Source organism: Labrus bergylta, chromosome 10 (genome assembly GCF_963930695.1).
Source record: "Labrus bergylta chromosome 10, fLabBer1.1, whole genome shotgun sequence".
NCBI classification, from domain to species: Eukaryota; Metazoa; Chordata; class Actinopteri; order Labriformes; family Labridae; genus Labrus; species Labrus bergylta.
Genome location: NC_089204.1, coordinates 5,447,073 through 5,467,172, shown reverse-complemented (window position 1 = coordinate 5,467,172; position 20,100 = coordinate 5,447,073). Strand labels below are relative to the sequence as shown.

Genomic DNA, 20,100 nt, shown 5'->3' with positions numbered 1-20,100 from the left:
ACCGCTGAAATGATTTAGAGAAGTAAACACGATGAGGCAGGTGTGGAATAATTAGAGATCTCACTTCAGCATTGTGTTGTCAGTCTGTCATCACAGGTGTTAAATCAGGTTTTTTTCATTTCAAATGCTGATTAGTGATTAAATGCAAAACAACAGAAGAAAGAAGGAAACTCAAAAAGACTGGCACCTTAGACGATAGCCTAGTTGTTATGTTGCAGGCCTCATGTACAGTGGCTGTAGTTCTCGTCTCAGCAGCCGTGGGTTCGAATTCAACCTTTGCCCTTTGCTGCATATTGTCCTCAACTCTGTCCTCCAAACATTTACCGTCCTATTCATTAAAGACAAAAAGGCCCAAAATAACTTTAAAAAAAGACTGGCACCCATGAAGAAAATCTGTTACACCTATAAGACATTCTGGTAAAGTGTTGACATATGGTCACAGATAAATTAGTAAATGCACTTTTTTTAGTAATCATGACCCAGGGAGCCAGATGGTTTTTCTTCTGCAGTATGTGAGTAGTCAACCCAGATAACGTCCTTTAACGATGATGAAACAAACCCTGGGACAGCTCGGAGTAAAGTACCTTAAAACCCACAGAGCCTTTTGCTTGTGTTTTTAGTTTCCTGAGCTGCCTTCCTGTTTTTAGTCCCATGCTTTTTTATTCATGTAACCGGTTTTATTTTTAACTTTGTAGCACTTTGAGATTTTTGAAAAATGTTCAAATAAAATGTATTATTATTATTATTATTTTAAATGAAGAGCCACACGGTTCCTTCAAGACGAGTTCAAGTGTTTATTGTAATGTTTATTCAAATCTATTTCACTCTCATGCGATGAGCTGCATGGCCCTGCATGTTGTGAGTCTATGCTCTTTATTACCACCAAGTGGTGATTCTTTGTCAGTGCAGGGAGTGCCATTCACTGTCAAACAGGGCAAAATAAAAACAATAAAATCTTATAATGAATGTAATTATTATAAAAATCAAAATGATTATAAAAAGAAGAACAAAAAATTCTACAATTGTAGAAAGAAAGAAAGAAAGAAATTCTACAACCCAGCATTTTCACCACATTTAAGGTTGAAAGGTTTTTGTAAAAGCTAGAAACCAGAAAAGTTAAAAAATTGTTGGAGGTTTCTATTTTACATTTTACGTTATATTGTATGGTTGTTTTTTAAAAACGATGGAGTTCATTTCTTTGGGTGAGTTCCACACGATACCTGTTAAAACTTAAAGAGGTCAAAAGGCTCCAGCAACACTTGTAGTATGAAGATCAACTTTATTAACTTTGAGTCTTCCATGACCCTGATGAAGGCCCCAGGCTGAAACGTGTCTGTCTGATTTGTTAATAAAGTTGATCTTCAGACTTGAAGTGTTGCTGGAGCTTTCTGACCTCTTCCAGTCTTTCTCTCTTCATGCACCTTGTTTGTTGGTGAAGTTGTGCCATGTGGTGTAGAATGTAACTTCTCAGTAGTGCAAAAGCATGGGGAGGACTACATGTGAGGTAGTGGTAGTGGTGGTTAAAGGGAGGGGGTGTGTGTGTGTGTGTGGGGGGGGGGGGGGGGGTCATGTTTTTATTGTAATAATGAAACATTTACAATTCCAATGCTATGCCAACTGACTTTAACAGAAATAAACTGTGCTTAGCATCTTCTGTCTCTTCCCTCGAGTGGTGTCCTCTTCTTAAAACCAGACAGATTTGGTCATAATTGTTTAATTTATTCTGAATTTGACACACCTGACAGTGTAACTCTCCCACAGCACATCCTCTCTCTGGCTGAAGCCCGGCTGTCTCCTGCCTCCTCTGCAGCCGTGTGCAGAAAGCTGTCTTCTGTCGGTCGACGGGTGCTCTCCATCGAATCAGTTTCCACCTTTCAAGGTCCTTTCATCAACTCAATTCACACTCCCTGTCACTGTCTGGTGTCTGCTGTGATTTCCACTGGTGCTAATCGTTCTCTTTGTACGTCCACAGATGGACAGGAAGGCTCCTGGGAGGCCCGATGGCAGCATCCCAAACCCAGATGTCTGCTTAAAAGACTGAGCTCCGATGAGAACAGCAAAGAGCTGTGTGTGGATTCTTCTGCTAAAGCTAACGGGCTGTCCAGGAAGCAGGTATGTGACAGTAGCTGAAAAAACAATCCTTTTTGGAAGCTCTACATGAGGAATACATTTAAGTTTACTAAAAGTATTTTTCTTTGTTAAAATGGAGCTGTTGTAGCTCAGCTATTAGCCCTGGGTGCTCTGTCAACTATTATCTTCTTTAGAGGTCATTAGTCCAGTTATATACAGATGGATTTTACCGTGATGGGTAAATACTTTTCTACAATGTCATGATTACTTGAAGAGAGTATATAGAAACCAGTAAGAAAAACTGTATACAGGTAGGGTAGTGTTTTTGTGGCACTTGTCCTCATGGTTAAAAACGATTGCATTTAGACCTGGCGGGCGTGTTTTTGCTGACATGGCATAGATAACTTCAGCAGACCCATGACCTTCACAAAGAAGGTCTTTTTGCACATCATGTTGACCTATCCCTAAACCTAACTCAGTTCTGGAAAGAAGGCGGTTACGAATGAAGAAGATACAAGAGTGACAGGTTGCTTGATAACAGGTGGTTACTCTTTGCTTTGTCTCTGCGCTGTCCGACAGGTCGCTGTAGAATCAATGTTTCAATCCTAAAAGCCAAATGATCATACGGCCTATTTTCACATATTTTCTCCTTAATCACTCTCTCCGCCACCAGGGGGCTCTCAATCAATATAATAACAAAAGACGACTGCGAGGCTGGGAGTCATGGGAGTGATTCTCGCCTTTACCGGTGTTCTGTCCAGATGTGCTGCCTTTTTCAAAAAAGGCTACCATAGTGCGAAACTATAGCAGAGGCCATTTGTAACCCGGATCAAATAACTTTACCAATTCAATTCAATTCAATTTATTTTGTATAGCGTCAACTCATAACAAGTGTTATCTCGAGACACTTTACAAAAAGCAGGTAAAATACCTTACTCTTTGTCTGTTAACATTACAAAAGAGCAGGTAAAAAGACCTTACTCATTGTTATGTTACAAAGAGCAGGTTAAAGGGGGGGATTTTCTACCAGAACAAAATAACTTTATAGTAATTCATTACCCACTCCATTTGAATTAGAAGAGTTAGGAGGAGTGAATTTTGGTGATCTATATTGTAAGACACACTAAAACTATCTGCATTTCCACATTAAGGAAACAGGAAGCATGTTTGGATACTCTGTAATAAAACCTTTTTTTCAGAGTTTAACAGAAGAATTTCTCATAGTGTCTGTAGAGGCCTCTCCTCGCCGCCCTCTGCTTCTCTACAAATGCCCATTCTCTATGAGTGGGAGGCGTAATTGCACTTTGTGTTTTTTGACACTCTGAGACCTTAAGCTGGCACACCTAACCTCCATATTGTTTTTAAAGTTCTGATACCAGTTCAATAAAAGGCACAGAAACCCAAAAAAGACACTCACATTCTGAATTTTAGTTTCATTAGCATGTAGCAAATGTTCCTCAATGTCCCCTTCAGTTTGACCTCACAGGCCTCAGTTTTTACTCTAATCAATGTATGATTAAGAATATTTCTGCACTGAGAACAGCTCAAACTGTGACTCTGATTTAAAAACCTTCAGGTGTGTGGGGGCTGGGATTCCTCTCTCTGGGCCGAGGACATGGACGGCAGTGAAGGAGACGGTTTGATCACGGCGGACGAGTTGGACTGCAGGTCCTACAACAGCTCCCCAGTGAGGAGGAGAGCCCAGCAGAGGCTGGCCCGAGGGAGGGGGGCTCTGAACCGCTCCTGCTCAGTCCCAGACTCCAACAACCCCCCAAGTCTGTCCCCGACCGCACACGGAGATATCAGCGTACCTGTGTCCGACCTCTCTGAGATAGGAGCGGAGGAACACCCGAGCTGCAGGTCTGTGTGGAGTGACAGACTTCAGAAACTGGAGCGGGGACAGTCCTGCGAGGCGTACTCACACAGCAGCTACGAGGACTGTGGGAACTCGATTGTTGACAGAATATTTTCACAAGGAAATGAGGACACTGCAGAGACATTCTGCAGTAAAGACACAACAATCCAAGAGAACCACAGATGTGAATGTAATAACTGCCTCCGGCACACAGAGTCTCCCTGTACCTCCTGTCAGGACCTCGAGCAGGAGCAGGACTCTAAAGGGGAGAGCTCCCTGAACCACAGCCTCTACATTTCCAACAACCACATGACGAAAAGCATGCTGTGCCTAAATGAAGAAACTCAGGACGAGGTTAGTTTATGTCTCTGACTCTGCAGTTCTTTCATCAGTTGTTTGAGGCTGTCATGTCCGGTGCTTTCACCGGCGTACTAGGGCTGGGTCGCAATTTAATAAAAATACTTTTATAGCGCTTGAGACCTGAGGATACTGAGATACTGAGGACTTAATGACGGGGTGAGTTTTTTAGGGATTTCTTGAAGGTTGAGAGTGAGGGGGGAGTCTCTGATGTTTTATGGGAGTGAGTTCCAGAGGGTGGGAGCCACAATGGAGAAGGCCCTGTCCCCCCCAGGACTGATGGCTAGCCCTGCAGGGTGGTGCGGGTGGGAGTGTGCCAGTGGTGGAGCTCAAACAGGTAGGGGGGAACCAGGTTATGCAGGGCTTTGTATATGAATTATTGTTATCACAATATGAGCCTTCTCAATAAATATAAAAACAGATTTTTAATGAAGACAAACAGTGTTTTCTCACTCAGCATGTGCACTTTTTTACCTGTTGGATGGAGGCCTGGGGATATTTTGATATTGTGTAAAACATGAAGAATAGCAGATAAACATTGTGCTTGACAGCTCATATGCACTCTTTATTTTTTTTCTATTTATCCCAATTCATACCGTTAATATTGAACTATGTTAGCTTACATTGTATATTTTGCCTCATATTGTGCAGGACTAGTTTGTACCAAATTCAAATAGAAATATTGTGTTCACGAGAATGGGAACAGACAATCATACAGTAAATGCCTGTAGCCATAGCTGCTGCCAACGGCGAAAACTGCTCCCTGCTTATTGAAATGTTTTAGCATATCTCATCATGAAACTTCAAAAGAGTAGTATGATGATGAGTTATGTAACATGAGCACTTAGTCTCAACGAGGTAGAGTGTAAAGGTGGATGAAAGGACACTCCCTCAAGACAAATCATCGTTGGCAGTGGAAAATACAAAAATGAAGTGAAGGTAGAGTGAGGTGTTTCTTCAGTTTGAGTAAAGGAGGCAAGCAGAGAAATCAGCTGAAGCTCCTTCTTATAAACTGTATTTGTTTTCATTCCATGTCCAGTGGATCTCTCTCAGAGAGTTACTGACTCGGTGTGGACGGAGGCTGACCGTCAATGAGCTCTGGGCTCTGTGTTACACCTGCCTGTCCTCACTGCAGACCTACATCGACTTTCCAGGTACATTTTACGTTTACGTTAAAACTTTGTTGTTGCTCTGTTTGTCTCACTCCTTCTCCTTCTTCCTGCATCACCCTCTTTCCTTTTGTCCAAGCCCACCAGTCTCAGCAGACGGCTGTTCATCATGAGTCTGGTGCTGCTCGAGGTTTCTTCCTCTTAAAGACAGTTTTTTCTTGCCACTGTAACTTTGCTTAATGTTGCTTAGTGCTCATGATGGATTCATGTTGCGTCTGTGTAGATAATATAACAAAGAGTTGGTATTTTACCTCTTCTTTTGTAAAGTGTCTTGAGATAAAAATTTGTTATGAATTGGCGCTATAAAAAAAAGATTGATTGATTGAAAACCATTGCTTGAGTACCTAATATCAAAAACTTTATATCTTACTTGATATCCAAAAAGTAGGGCCCGACCGATATTGAATTTTTTAGGGCCATAAAATACGATACAGATATCGATATTACGGAGAGAAAAAAATCTGATACCGTTATATTGGTCGATATATCGGTATGAGATCTCTTTCTTAAATCTATGTTCCATCTGTAGAGATAAATATATAGATATACACATTTATTGTGTTGATCCCTCAAATGCAGTTATCAAACACTTAATCAAAACGATAATGAAGACAAGATGATCTCTCAACTGGAAAGTAACGGGGCATGTATGTGCATCACCGCTCGACACTCTGGAGAGTGATAATGTTTGTTGTAATCCATATAGCGCCCTCTGCTGGTGAAAGACAACTGCTATTGTAATACAATGAAAGTCAAATTAAAGGCTATTTGAATGGTGAATACATGTAGTAATATCGGCAGATTACTGCGATTAAAGGAGCTGATACCAGTGGTCACTGGATACGCTGCTATCAGCTGGTCGATGAATAGGTCAGGCTCGACTAAAAAAGTGGGGGTTTATCAAAGTTGATTTAATTTGTGGTCATTTGAGAACCAGCTCTTTTTATCTGGAAAATTATGAAAAAAGATATTGCAAATAAGTAAATATTATTTTACTTGCAGTTTTTTAACCATCATTGTTCAAAGCAGTTATCTTTTCTCTTCCCCGTCAGCTTATTTATGCCTGGACACGGTGCATGTTGGCAGCGAGGGAGAAGTACTCTTCTTGAAAACTAAAAACGTTGGTAAGTTAACCTGAGTCTTGTTTAGTCTCTGTGCTGCTGAAGCCTCGACGTTTACTTTACTTTTAAAAAAATGTCAATGTATACGGACAGAATAAATGTGAGAAACGCTGAGGCAACAGTTCTAAGATGCTTTCGTTGACTTCAGTGTTCCCTGCAGGATCCAGAGATGAGTTTTATCTCGCTCCTGAATATCAAGAGCACGGGATAGTGACTGAGAAGGTCAGCCCGTCTTTACTGCTTGAATTCACTTTTACAAATCTTACTTTCCCCTTCATTTTGCCCTGGTTGTAGCCTCTGCTCTCTTCTCTTCCTCCCTGTCTCGTCTCAGGTGTGTGTGTATGGAGTCGCTGCTATCCTCTGGACGACAGCCAAGTTCAGTTTGTCTCCCAATCAAAAGCTGGCAATGCCTCGCAAACTGAAGAGACTGCTGCTGGAGATGGCCAAGAGGACGCCCATTGAGAGACCCTCCATCGTCATGGCTCAAAAAGTATTTATATGATCTTAAATCTGTCTTTACAACATGGATTAAAGGTGGATTTAGGATATTTTGCAGAAAACATTCTCACATCAGAAATGACAAAAAAAAGGAGGAACATTTCCACATGAGGCACCAAAGTGTAGATTTATATGTATGCTCCAAGTTTATTCAAATCTCCAGTTCACACTGGAACGAGCTCAGTGTGAAGTGTGTTCTTTGAACTCACTGATGTGTGCCCATGTTTCTAGCACGCCCTCTTCCCTATAAAGGTTTTAGGTGGTTTCGTTTTTTTCATGTTACGATATTTATTTAGTCCATCGGTCTTGTATTCCTTGTAAAGCTCTCTAAAAAGCTCTCCTTTGTCTGTGTCTCTTTAAAGAGATATTTGCATATCAATGTGCAGATTTTACAATGTCAGAGAGGAGCTTTTATAAATAGACTTTCTTTTTTTAGTGAAAGAGAAGCACTCGTAAGGTAAATATGGTGACTCCAGTGTTGTCGTTTTGTCAGTGAAGCCCTCTCCATAAGAATACCAAACTTCTTCTCTTCGGCTGTCAGTCATTTTTAAAAGCAGCTCTTAGCTCTCTAATGGAACACTTCGGTTATTTCAGGCCAGCGTTTATTGGATCATTATTGTCGATTGTGTGTTATTAATCGTCCTGTATTGTTGTTAGTAATGACGTTCGTTCTCATGTGGGTCCGTTCCAGAGCTGTCGTGACTACTTATCACATCAAGGGACAAATGCTGAGACCGTGTGGAACAACCTCATCAGAAGAGTCCACCCGGTACACGTTGATTACATTTTTATAACACTGAAACATTTTTCTTAACCTGTTTGATTATGGATTGCACATAATATAATCCTCTATGTCACTGTTGTTTGTCTTCTGTTATGCTCTTCATGTGCGTCCTGTTTCTCCCCTCAGTCATTGTAATGATTTAAATGTATTTCCCTTCAGCCAGCCTCGAAACCCGCTGACGCAGATGGTCTGAATGAAAATGAAACTCATCAAAGCTCATGTGAAGAGTGTGTACAAAACCACAGCGGTAGGACAGCTCGATGTTTTTTTTATGAAAGACCCTCATGCAAAGCTGTTTACTGTAAACATGTACAGTTATGTCATACATGCCCTAAACAAAAGAGGAGCATTAGTAGTTGTGACATCAAAAAACTGTGACAGTCGCCTTATTGAAATGTAACATTCAGAGTCTGAACCTGCAGATTTTTCTAATATTCAACACATTCTGTGCAAGGTGCTGATGATCACTGCATGAGACAATATCACTGATATTGTAACTGGCGTTGTTGTAACCGTGTGTAGGCTTTGTGCCCATGGCCACTGAGAGCCGACTGGCTCCTGTGCCTGGCCCTGTTCCCCACAGCTATCAAGTCCACAAGGAACTCCAACTCCCAGAGGCCTTCACTTCCACTGCCACACACTTCTCCCCCATCATCCTGACCAACGAAGGGGACTCTGAGGCTGATGAGGACCCGGACCCTGGAGCTGCCATTAAGCGGTATGGTGTTCTAGGATGTCAAACAGGATAATCATAATGTGTTTTTATTATTAAGCAGCAGCACGTATGATGGGATGGTTCAACATTTTGGGAAATGTGCTCCGGCTTTCTTGCTAATATTTGCCAAGAATATAGTGGGAAAAAAAAGGAAATAAACATCAACACCTCTAAAGCTCATAAATTAACGATGGCTTCAGTCACTTTTTAGTACCTCTTCTTACATGGCATACTTTAGATTCCAGCCAGGACTGTTCAAATAGGGCAATGCTTCAAAATACTTTACATTCAGTGCAGTAATTTTCTCAACAAGTCTGGCTGTCTCTGTGTTCTTGATACCAGTCTTATATAGACTGTATTTAAGCAGAGGATAGCCTTCAGGTCTCGATGGGGCTCCACGCTCCAAATTGAAATCAGCAAAAAAAGCAAGATGCAGCAAAAATGTCCAAAGACATAAAACTACTGATGATCTATAGTCTTTATAAGCAGTGTATGAGCTTAAGTTAGGTCAAGTTACACAGCATAGAGACACGTCTTGATTTGGCTTGTTTGTATTATCTTTAACTTTGACATTTAAGCTTTTCAATCAGCTGCATATCACTTTTATGTTTCACTCCCTTCAGGGAAAGCTCCGTGCTCAAGAACCAGCAAAAGTCCACCTAGCACAGCTTTCAGATGCCTACAACCTGTGCTTCCACATTTTGATTCTCTCCCTGCCTACGGAGAGTCGCCTCTGAAGAGGTGCAGCGCCATAATAATAAAAAAAATCATGTCCAAGATTAGCTGGTGAGAACTTGTTGGAAGAACATGGCAGAAACTTAAGATATGGAGGAAAACAATTTGAATACTCAAATATTGGAGTCAGACATTTAGTGGAGGAATAACCGCGTGGTGATGAGCAAGAGGCCGCTGCTGCAGAGGGTGAAGCAACAGGAGAGAGGGGAAGAGCCGGGTCCAGCTGGGGACAGTCGTTATGCTGCAGAGGCTTCATAGTGTCACTGTTTCAATGCTCTAAATTGTTGACAGCGCAGTTTCATGACAAATCTATCCTCCGAGCTGCAAAAAATCCCCTTTTAATTTCCAAACTAAACAAGAACAAAAATTCTCAAAAAACTTCTCACATATCCAGAAAGTGTCAGCAAACACATGCACCTCACTTTTTTAGATGCTGAGTTGTAAAAAATCACGAGATATGATGCACAAAGACACGCAAAGCTATGGCTCCAAAATAAGTATATCTTTGTCTTTGTGCGTCATGTTGAGCACATAACCATCCATAGAAGTGCATGGTTGTTGTTCTCAGACCTAGTTTATTGTGCTGATTGAACAAACAAGTTTTAATGTGTTAGAAATCGAGAGCGTGAAGGGCGGGCGGTCACATTTTGATGTCTTTGGGCAGCTACCTCAGTGGCTGTTGGCCCCACTTCCTGATTGTAACTCTGTGATTTACACTGAGGGTTAAGATGTAGAAATGTCAGGCCCAGTATGAAGTGGAATGTGAAACTATTTCATTTAATTTTGCAGGACTGTAGATGGATTCACACAAAGCAGTGAAGTGGATGAGGAAAGGGGTCTTGATTTCACCACACACCCTGACGACCTGTATTCTGCTCAGACTGAACCCAAACTACAAATACAGGACTTAACTCTCAACCAGACAGGACTAACTCCAACTTATTACAACGAGACGAACTCTACGTCGTCTCTACCTGATGTTTCCCGTATGGAAGTCTCTCTCCCTCAGCAGTTATCCTCTAACCTGAATGGTTGCGGTGTTTTCAACAATTACCTCTTCCATCAGGATCCCAGGACAGGTCATCTCTCCTTGGTGCCTGTTCACGTTCGGGCTCCAGAGTCTCTGCTCGGGTTGGAAATAGATCTCTCCCTGGTGCCGCAGCCTCTGCAGGGGCTAATCACAGCTCCAGGGAGCCCTGTTGGTGCTTTTATGAACTGTCTGACTGAGCCTGAACACCAGGATTACTGCACACCTTCACCTCTTTTCAAAGGCAGCTCCACTTTTTCTGACAGTCCACTGGAGCACAGAGTACATCGATATTACAACAGACACACAGATCAAGGAACACGCAATGAGGACAGAGCTCCATCTGAGTCCGTCTCCCCTAAAGTCCACCCGGCCCTGCAGGAAGTGATTGACCTGCTCAAAGGAGAGTTCTCACTTAACGGGTGCCTGGACAATGGACATGAGGACATAGCAATGGGTATGTGTTTTTAGTTGCATTTAAAACCAATGTACTATTTGTTCATTTGCTTTTAATAAGGGGTGGTGCAGTGGTTAGCGCTGTTGCCTCTCAGCGAGGAGGTTCCTGGTTCTAATCCTCGTCAGGAGCCTTTCTGTGTGGGGTTTGTGTATGTTCTCCTTGTGCATGCGTGGGTTCTCTCTGGGTGACTTTAAATCACCTGTAGGTGTGAATGTGAGTGTGTCTGGTTGTCTGTCTCTATCAGCTCTGTGATTGACTGGAGAACAGTCCAGGGTGTAACCCTGCCTCTCTCCCAATATCAGCTGGGATCAGATCCAGCCCCCTTCGATCTCGATGGGGAAAAGCAGATTAGATAATAGATACTGGATGGATGGATTCTTTGAACAAAGCATTGGTGAAAAATCCTTTCACTCCTTTATCTGCTCTTTATGTCTTTATTTTTGACCAGGGTGTCATCTCCACCAGGGTGTACTTCAAGGGTGTGAATGAAAGATTATTGGTTGGCAAAATCAGTATCGCCAGTCAGTTTTATTTAACACGCAGAAACTGGAGTTGGATGCTGGGGTGGTGTTTGGGTCTACAGGTGGATGCTGGGGTGGTGGTGGGGTCTACAGGTGGATTCTGGAGTGGTGGTGGGGTCTACAGGTGGATTCTGGGGTGGTGGTGGGGTCTACAGGTGGATGCTGGGGTGGTGGTGGGGTGGTGGTGGGGTCTACAGGTGGATGCTGGGGTGGTGTTGGGGTCTACAGGTGGATTCTGGGGTGGTGGTGGGGTCTACAGGTGGATTCTGGAGTGGTGGTGGGGTCTACAGGTGGATTCTGGAGTGGTGATGAGGTCTACAGGTGGATTCTGGAGTGGTGATGAGGTCTACAGGTGGATTCTGGAGTGGTGGTGGGGTCTACAGGTGGATTCTGGAGTGGTGATGGGGTCTACAGGTGGATTCTGGAGTGGTGATGAGGTCTACAGGTGGATTCTGGAGTGGTGGTGGGGTCTACAGGTTGATGCGAGGGTGGTGGTGGGGTCTACAGGTGGATTCTGGAGTGGTGGTGGGGTCTACAGGTGGATTCTGGAGTGGTGATGGGGTCTACAGGTGGATTCTGGAGTGGTGATGGGGTCTACAGGTGGATTCTGGAGTGGTGGTGGGGTCTACAGGTGGATGCGGGGGTGGTGGTGGGGTCTACAGGTGGATTCTGGAGTGGTGGTGGGGTCTACAGGTGGATGCGGGGGTGGTGGTGGGGTCTACAGGTGGATGCGGGGGTGGTGGTGGGGTCTACAGGTGGATTCTGGAGTGGTGGTGGGGTCTACAGGTGGATTCTGGAGTGGTGATGGGGTCTACAGGTGGATTCTGGAGTCATGATGGGGTCTACAGGTGGATTCTGGAGTGGTGGTGGGGTCTACAGGTGGATGCGGGGGTGGTGGTGGTGGGGTCTACAGGTGGATGCGGGGGTGGTGGTGGGGTCTACAGGTGGATTCTGGAGTGGTGGTGGGGTCTACAGGTTGATGCAAGGGTGGTGGTGGGGTCTACAGGTGGATGCTGGGGTGGTGTTGGCTGAGCAGGATTACAGTACTGCTGCAGGTCAGAGCTGAAGAGCTATACTGAAGCTGAGGAAATGAAAATAAAAATAAAGTGTTTACTTTTATTTATTTTTAAATAAATAAAAGTATTTATTTTTACACTGGTCCATTTAACACAATAAAATTCAAACAATCAAAACAGTCGACTTAAAGTTATGCAAAATAACTAAAATGTAAATCAAATATTGATGAATTCAAGTTTAAAAGTGTCTTTAAAAAAGTAATTGATGAGACATTATTATTGATATCTCTAAGTAATGAAGGGTTATAGGTAAATGTTTTTTTCAGACGGTACGATCAAAAATGTCAACTTAACCTGAACATGTATAAAAAAGACTGACTTATATATCATTTTACATAATGACTTAGTTTGGAAATGGGATACTAATGAAGGGCCGCTTGAGTTCTTACTGATGGGGGGACAAGTCCTGTTTGGTAATATTTCTCATAAACTAAAGATGTGATTTTCTTGGAAGGGTTAGATGTGGTTTTGAGAGTATCGTCACACAGACACAAAGCTTTCTAATTGGATTCTACATGGACACACTGGCTCTCCAGTGCCCAGCTTTCCACTGTGGGGGATGCCCCCAGGTGGAACAAAACTAGATAACGCGTACTCACATTTCACTCACTCTTGCTGTTTCCATTGACGTCAGGATGGAAGAAGATGAAAGAGCGCCCTTTGTGTCGGACAGAAAACAAATCTACTGGATGTTTCTACAGCAAGACATAACCCTCCTTACGCTTTTGATTCTGTGCTGAGTTTTATCTGACACATTCACACAGATATCTGCTTCTTTTCTCTTTCCGAGGGGAGTACATCTTCTCTCTGAAGGACCTCCAGTACCACACGTTTGCCAGTGTTGTGAAGGAGAGGTTCAGTCATCTGTACTGGGAGGAGGACTTACTGGGTGTGTTGCACTGCCTGGTGAACTACAGCCTGTCCACACTGTGAGTACAACTTTAACACGGCTGTCTGGTTTTCTGTTCGCTCAACAAACAAACCTCCCCTCCTAAACTGTGGGCTAGACAAAGGTGCATTTATGCCATGTAGTGATTGGTATGCTTCGGTGATCTCTCCAGTTGATGTTTAGTTGTTGTTAGAGAAATGACTACAGAATAGTCAGGAGATCGAGTTCAGAGTCCGATGTTTCTTTATGAAGGTAGAAATCTCACAGAGTAGAGTAGTCTGTGAGAGGAGCTCCCCGGACTAAAGAACACACAGTTTCCCCCACACACACTTCATGAGATAAGAAGTTTCTCTTCCATAATTGGAGGTCGTTTTTCATCATGGTATCCAAAAAGGTCATTCGTGGGAGGCTTTGCACATCATGGTTACATACAAGGAATGTGCTCATTAAGGTTCCATATCAGGCTGTTTTCATCAAGGGGACATATTGGTATTTTTCCATTATTTGTATTGAATAAAAGGTTACAACACGATGTATTGTACTATCTCTGTTGTGTTTAGTACAATAAAAACTGCAATAAAAAACCATAATGGTGAAGAAACAAAACATCCTCAGGGTTTCTCTCAGCGCCTCCGCAAGGAAATCTTTGAGACAAGGAGACAGATGTGCCTAATAGGATTACAAACATGTGAGAAAGAGGACATTTATAATGTATTCATTAAAGATGGAGTCAGAAGCTTTTGCCTGAAAAAATGGAAAAGTAATGTCGCTGAATCGCCACTTCTGGGCCTCCATACATGTGATGTTGTGACTGTGTCTGCAGAGACTCTGTCCTCTGATTGGATTTTATTGTTTTGGTTTGCTCTGGTTGACTCGGGATGTTTCTGGGCAGGGAGCTGGTGTGTTTCTCTCAGCCAATGACAGTGTGCAGATGTGTTCAGGAGTGGATACAATTCAACTCAACAACTTCAACTGGTCGCCATTCAAACCGGCCAATATGATGGACGTGGACATAGGGGCAAAGAGTGGCAGTGTAGATACAAGCAGTAAACGCACACACTTCGTCCTGCAGAGAGTGTGTGTCCCTAGAGGAGGTGAGCCCAGGAGTAGGAGGGGCCCCGTTTGAGCGTTGTGTTTACAAGGGGTCAGGACCCCAGGGTTATGAAAGCTGGCCTAAAGGCAGCATTGGTTGAAGAAAATAAATTGTGCGCACACCAGAAACTATCCTGTGAGCAGGAGATGGTACACATTCTCATGTCTATGGTTAAAGTTTCTCGTGATCACTAGAACTGTATTCTTTTATTTGTTTGAGCGATGTTGTCTTAAGGGCTCCGTAAATATGAACGATGTGGTTGGGTAATAATGGATAAGACATATTTCAGGTTCAGACATGTTCTGTTGTTGAAAGAAGTTAAGTGTATATTGCAAACAGGTGTGTTTAAAGGGACAGACATGTTTAAGTTGAGTGTTTGGTCATGAGGCAGAATGAAGATTGTTTGCATCTTAATATAATTTCATGCATGAAATCATCACAAAGTCATGCATGGTGCATCATGAATCTTCATTTCCATTAAGAGACAGTTGGTCGATACAACCCTAATTCAGATGTTGATATGAGTCTATCTGGAGGATCTCAGACTGCACAAATGTGACACCTGATTTTAAACTTTGTTTCAAACATAACTCACTGACCACGTTTTAGATCTCTCAGATTTATAACAGTATGAAGCACAAATCAAAATGACAAATCACTCTAATGACAGGCTGCCTATACGTGATGCAGTGAATACAATCCTTTATGGACTGAGACAGTGCCGCCTTTATACAGCAGGAGCAGCTTGTGGTGCTTTATTTCAAATTCAGAAATCAAATCAAACTGACAAGGAAAAAATAAATAATATAATTGATGTTGAAACCAAGAAATCAAATTGAAAAAAAGGCATGAATAAAAAACATTAAGAGCCTTGGAGACAAGCTGAAGAACTTAAGAAAATGTGGGTTTTTTAAATGCTAGGTGTCGATGCGTGTCAGCAAACACTGAACTGTGAAGCTCTATGCTTCCTGTTCTGGTTCAAAGTCCATCAGCAGAGTTTTGATGAACTGTAGTTTATCATTAAATTGTTCTGGAAGAAAGGTCAAGAAAACATTTCTCTAATACCGAAACGGTCCGGTCCGAGTACGTGTACCTTTACACCCCTATTGTCTACCTTTAGCCATACTATAGAGCTGTTTGAACAACAATAATAACAACAACATCATTAAAGTCTTTGCATGTAAATCCAGTCTTATGGGATAAAAAGCTTTTTTAAGTTTGAATGGCTGAACATCATCAACCGTGCTTTTCACTTCCGTATGTGTGCTTAAATGAGATGCTTAATGAACCCTCTGGATTGTGGGAATAATAATGATTTAAAAAAGCACACTGAAAGATGTGCAGATGAAAAAAATAATAATAATAAACGAGGAAAGAAAAAAAAGGCAACATTGAATCTATGATGCTAAATCCAGTTTAAAGATGAGATTAAGTGTCCACCACATGGCAACCTGCGTGAGCATCGACTCTAGAGAGGAGGGGGCGGGGGGAGACAGCGCTCTCTAATGATTTGAATTTGAACTGCAGTACCCATTTTAAACATTAGGTGTCAGAGTTACATATTGCTCCTTTAAGAAATTGGAGAAAGCAAATAAATACAAAATACTTTAATGAGCAGATAGATATAATAATAACTGAGCATTCACTTTTCCAGTTTACCAACATGCTCCTCCCTGTCAGTCACATATCAGGTTTGTAACTCTTGACAGCATCTCAGGGAGTGTGTTGTCTAATGAATCGAATCAGCACAATTAACCCACATTCTGAGTTGAAGAGAGCATCACTGCTGTCTGAGTAATTAACCTTAATTAAAAAAAAAATTTAAAAAAAGGGATTCAGGATAGCAGGATAGATTTTAATTTATTCGTAAATTGGATCTGAATAGGAGGCACACTGAAGATGACCTTTTTCTCCTCAGCACGCTTACATATCACTTATCATCTACAGAATTCAAATGAGCATTTACACAACACCCACTTCTTACACAAACTGCAGCCGGCAGCGTGAATGGTCGCTATGGAAACAGCTCTACATTGTATTGTGCTTTAGAGAGTGTTTGGCAACAGTAGTGAATATACAGTTCAAGCCTTTTTCTGTGCTCTTATTGATATGCTGACCAGTAGCCTAAAGGTGTGTGTGTGTGTGTGTGTGTGTGTGTGGGGGGGGGTTGTATGACAGAGGCGAGCTGAAACAGACCAGACCGTCAGAGGTGTAGTTTGATCCAGGCGTTGCCATGCTCTTATGCTAAGGGCGGGCTAATATGTGGAGACACCCCTTTAATGTGCTGTTTGTGGGAGACATCACAGCTTCACAGAGAGAGAGAGAGACAGTCTTCATCTGACAGACAGGTGGGAGGATGGAGGGAGGATTTTAGTCTCTACATCAACAGGTGGTGCGTTTAAACTCTGACACGCATCATTTACAGTACAGATTGTAGCGTGTTGTGACGTTTAGCACCGTGTTGTATCACGATGTGTAGTATTATTGTTGTGTTCTGTTTCGCAGAGTATTGCATGATGTTTTATTGTGCCATATATGTTGTATTATGTTGTATTGGAACGTGTCATGTTATAGTATTGTGACTTGTCATGTAATATCCCACTGTACCGTTTAATGCTGTATTGTATCATATCAGGATGTATTGCATTGAATTGTATCATATCGCGTTGTATCCTGAATCCTTCTTTATTTGTGAAGTTTGTCGAAGGTTTTGTTTTGGCCTTTCCTTCCCATTTTCTCTTTCATTACACACTCAAATGCAAATGATTGACATCATCCTTTACATAAGTTCCAATTATCACGAGCCTTGAACACTCACACTATGTGTTTGCTGTTTCCTAATGCGCCTCCTGCAGCGGCTCTAATGAGCAGCCTCCATCAAAGACTGTGAAAAGGGCAGCCGTGACACCCCCCTCCATCGCCACGGTCCGCGCAGAGAAGAGGGAAGTTTTCTCGCACGGCTGCTTCGACTTGAATGGAAACATTCACACGTCCGGTCCAGCTGAAGTGGATCCTTGGGAAGGAGCCGAAGCCCGGTCCCGTCGCAGAGAACATGAAGCTTCACTTGAAGATTTGAAATCAGAGGAGAGTCAAGACGTCATCAGTAGAGGTAGGAGAGACTCACTGGCATACTCAATGTCTTATTTGTTCTTCATGAGAAAGATAAAACAAATTAAGATAACAGGGCGCACAACAGAAAAGAATCTCATTCAAATATTTGAAAGCTGGTTCAACTCTGGATTTAGTTATAGAAATATAGACGGGACATGAACCTGAGTGCCTTGTGGCCAAAATTAGAGGTTCAAGAGATCCAAAAAAATATTACAGTTTATCACATTGTGAAAGAAAATGATCGCTGGCTCAAGTAACATAAAAACATCCACACCCATTAGCCTCACTAAAATCATACCAAAAGTTCCATAGATAGGTAAAAGCAAATGTGCAGAGCATGTTAAAAAGAAGTGTTTATCTAGACTTGTTTAAAATGTGTATCGCAGTGTGGACAAAAGAGTTTCTGTAGATTTTCTTTTGAGCCAGTCTTCCTCTGAATCAGCTGTGTGATGAGAGCCGTTGAGTAATGAAGGGGGTGTGAAGGGTCCTTTCTGCTGCACGCATGCAGAGTTCTGACATTTGGATTTAGATGGTGCAGGTGATTTTGGCTGCATGTTTGATGCTTCCAGTGAGCTTTTTTTTGTTGCATTTTCAGGGGAGAAAGTTGTTCCAGGATTTGATGTTAAATGTTAGGATTGATTCAATGAGTGGCCGGTATACTGTTGTTAAAATGTCCTGTCTGACTTCTCAAACTTTTTAATCAATCTTTCTTTGTACAGCGCCTCAAAAAAGCCTCCTCAGGAGAAACATGCTCTCCTGGGCTTTCTTGTAGTATTACAATTTAAAAAAAAAAAGAAATTAGCCAAATAAATCTTGCATTTTTTCCAATTTAACCACAGAACAAAGATGTTATTCAAGAATTTTCTTTTATCTGCATCAAAAATAAAAACAAGCAAAACATACATAAGCCGTTTTCACATATGAGCCGCTCCGGAGATTCTCCCGACCTGGCTGTTCACACATGCTCCTCACAGCGGGAGACTATCCCTGTCAGACAGAAGGGGGAGGGGGGTGTCTCCTGAGGTAAGACGTAATGTAAAATCAACGGTGCATAAGTAGCGGTCGAAGCGGCAGAGTCCGCCATACAACGCTACAATGAGAATATTTGCCTTTATATCGATGCGATAAAGAGAGAAGAACAACATACTGACGAACAGAAAACTAATACCGGTAATGCATGCTTACACTCTATGCACTGTGCAGCAGTCACAGGATATAAATGTCAATCCCCCTCCTGTTGGCTCGAGGTGAAAACACTCAGGGGTCTGGCAGTACTCAGCTGTTTGCGTTCACACATGCAGCTCCTCCGGTAAATATCAGGAGTTTTTCAGGAGATTTAAGCAAATGTAAAAGCACTAATAGATAATGCTCTACTTTCTTGTCTTGCTGTTATTATGTCATAAACACACAAAGAAACAAAACATTATGATCAGACTTTAAAATGCATACCAGATTATTTTTCCTCACATTCCTCGAAGGGCTTCTGAACCTCTGAGATTTTTAAAATATTTTTGTAAAATTTCAGTGAAAAACGTTGTGATTGATGGTTTGGATGCTGCTGTTAAGATTGAAGCGTGTTCATGTTCAAGGTGTGCTGCAAGCTAACTCTTCACTTGCTTCTCTTCTGTTATCGTTTTCTGGCCAGTGACATTTAAAAAGAGACATGAACCCTGGTTTCTGCATTAGCTGTGCCATGAAAACACTCATATTGGATTGTGCTTACGAACAGGTTCTCACAAGGTACTGGAGATCAAATAAAAGATAGCAATAAATGAGGTGAATTTTGAACTTTCATCTGTCAAACAGTGGATGCATTGTGCAGCCGTAACAAATACCCACCAAAGACTCTTCTGTTTTTATTACAAATCCAGTTCATTTTTTTTTTCTCTGCATGTGATTCAGTCCCTCTCTCTGTTTTTTTTTCCCCCCTCTTCCCCCTCTCACTACTGTTTGTTTGCTGGTGGAGGCATGAGCACTGACGGCTCCGAGGCAGGGGTCATGGAGGGAGGAGAATATTCAGTGGGGGGCAGCGATGAAAGCCCCTCTGAAGCCGAGTTTCTGTCAGGGAGAGATGAAGGCCCGACTGGAGCCCACGACGAGCAGATGAGCCCGGACTGCTCGGAGGACATGGAGGATAGCGACTCTCTGGTGTCAGAGCGGCTCGTCTCGCCTGGATCCAGAGCAGAGGGGCCGGGTCTCAGCTTCAGCCCAGCCTGGGCCCTGGCCTACTATGGAGAGGATTGTTTCGGTCCAGAAGTGATCCAGTACGCTGGGAATCTTGGGCAGCACACAGGATCTCCACGCCTGGATGTGAAAACACAGGTGGGTAGACCTGAGACACTCACTGTCTGTGCGTCATATCTGACCTTAACCCGGTGTGTTTGAACAAAGAGCAGCCTGTGCATCAGATCCTCTCAGACTACACACTGAACCCTATGTCACAAGGTCTGCTTTTATTTCATGCATGTTGATAACAGGATAGATGTGCATAATAATCAGCAGGTCTGTCAATAAGTAGATACGTTTAGAACAGATTTCTTCGGCAAAAGAAAAAAAAAAGTAATCCTGAAAATGTCAGGCAGACTGCACCTGAACTCTTCCTGAGTTACTTGTTCACACATA

General features: G+C 42.5%; 1 protein-coding gene across 2 annotated transcripts in view; it reads left to right on the top strand.

The window, feature by feature from the left end:
• The window catches only part of LOC109997487 (kinase non-catalytic C-lobe domain-containing protein 1), a 49,448-nt gene that overhangs the window by 15,209 nt on the left and 14,139 nt on the right, over positions 1 to 20,100 (top strand). The window contains exons 5-18 of one of the 2 annotated variants that reach the window (XM_020651983.3): positions 1,762 to 1,879; positions 1,973 to 2,112; positions 3,647 to 4,279; positions 5,322 to 5,436; positions 6,504 to 6,575; positions 6,733 to 6,794; positions 6,904 to 7,062; positions 7,762 to 7,839; positions 8,014 to 8,101; positions 8,377 to 8,572; positions 10,094 to 10,788; positions 13,176 to 13,314; positions 17,223 to 17,476; positions 19,445 to 19,800. In XM_020651983.3, coding sequence (XP_020507639.2) covers positions 1,762 to 1,879; positions 1,973 to 2,112; positions 3,647 to 4,279; positions 5,322 to 5,436; positions 6,504 to 6,575; positions 6,733 to 6,794; positions 6,904 to 7,062; positions 7,762 to 7,839; positions 8,014 to 8,101; positions 8,377 to 8,572; positions 10,094 to 10,788; positions 13,176 to 13,314; positions 17,223 to 17,476; positions 19,445 to 19,800 — 3,105 coding nt within the window. Of the gene's footprint in view, positions 1 to 1,761; positions 1,880 to 1,972; positions 2,113 to 3,646; positions 4,280 to 5,321; positions 5,437 to 6,503; positions 6,576 to 6,720; positions 6,795 to 6,903; positions 7,063 to 7,761; positions 7,840 to 8,013; positions 8,102 to 8,376; positions 8,573 to 10,093; positions 10,789 to 13,175; positions 13,315 to 17,222; positions 17,477 to 19,444; positions 19,801 to 20,100 lie in introns of both variants that reach the window. The other variant, XM_020651982.3, reaches the window with a different exon arrangement.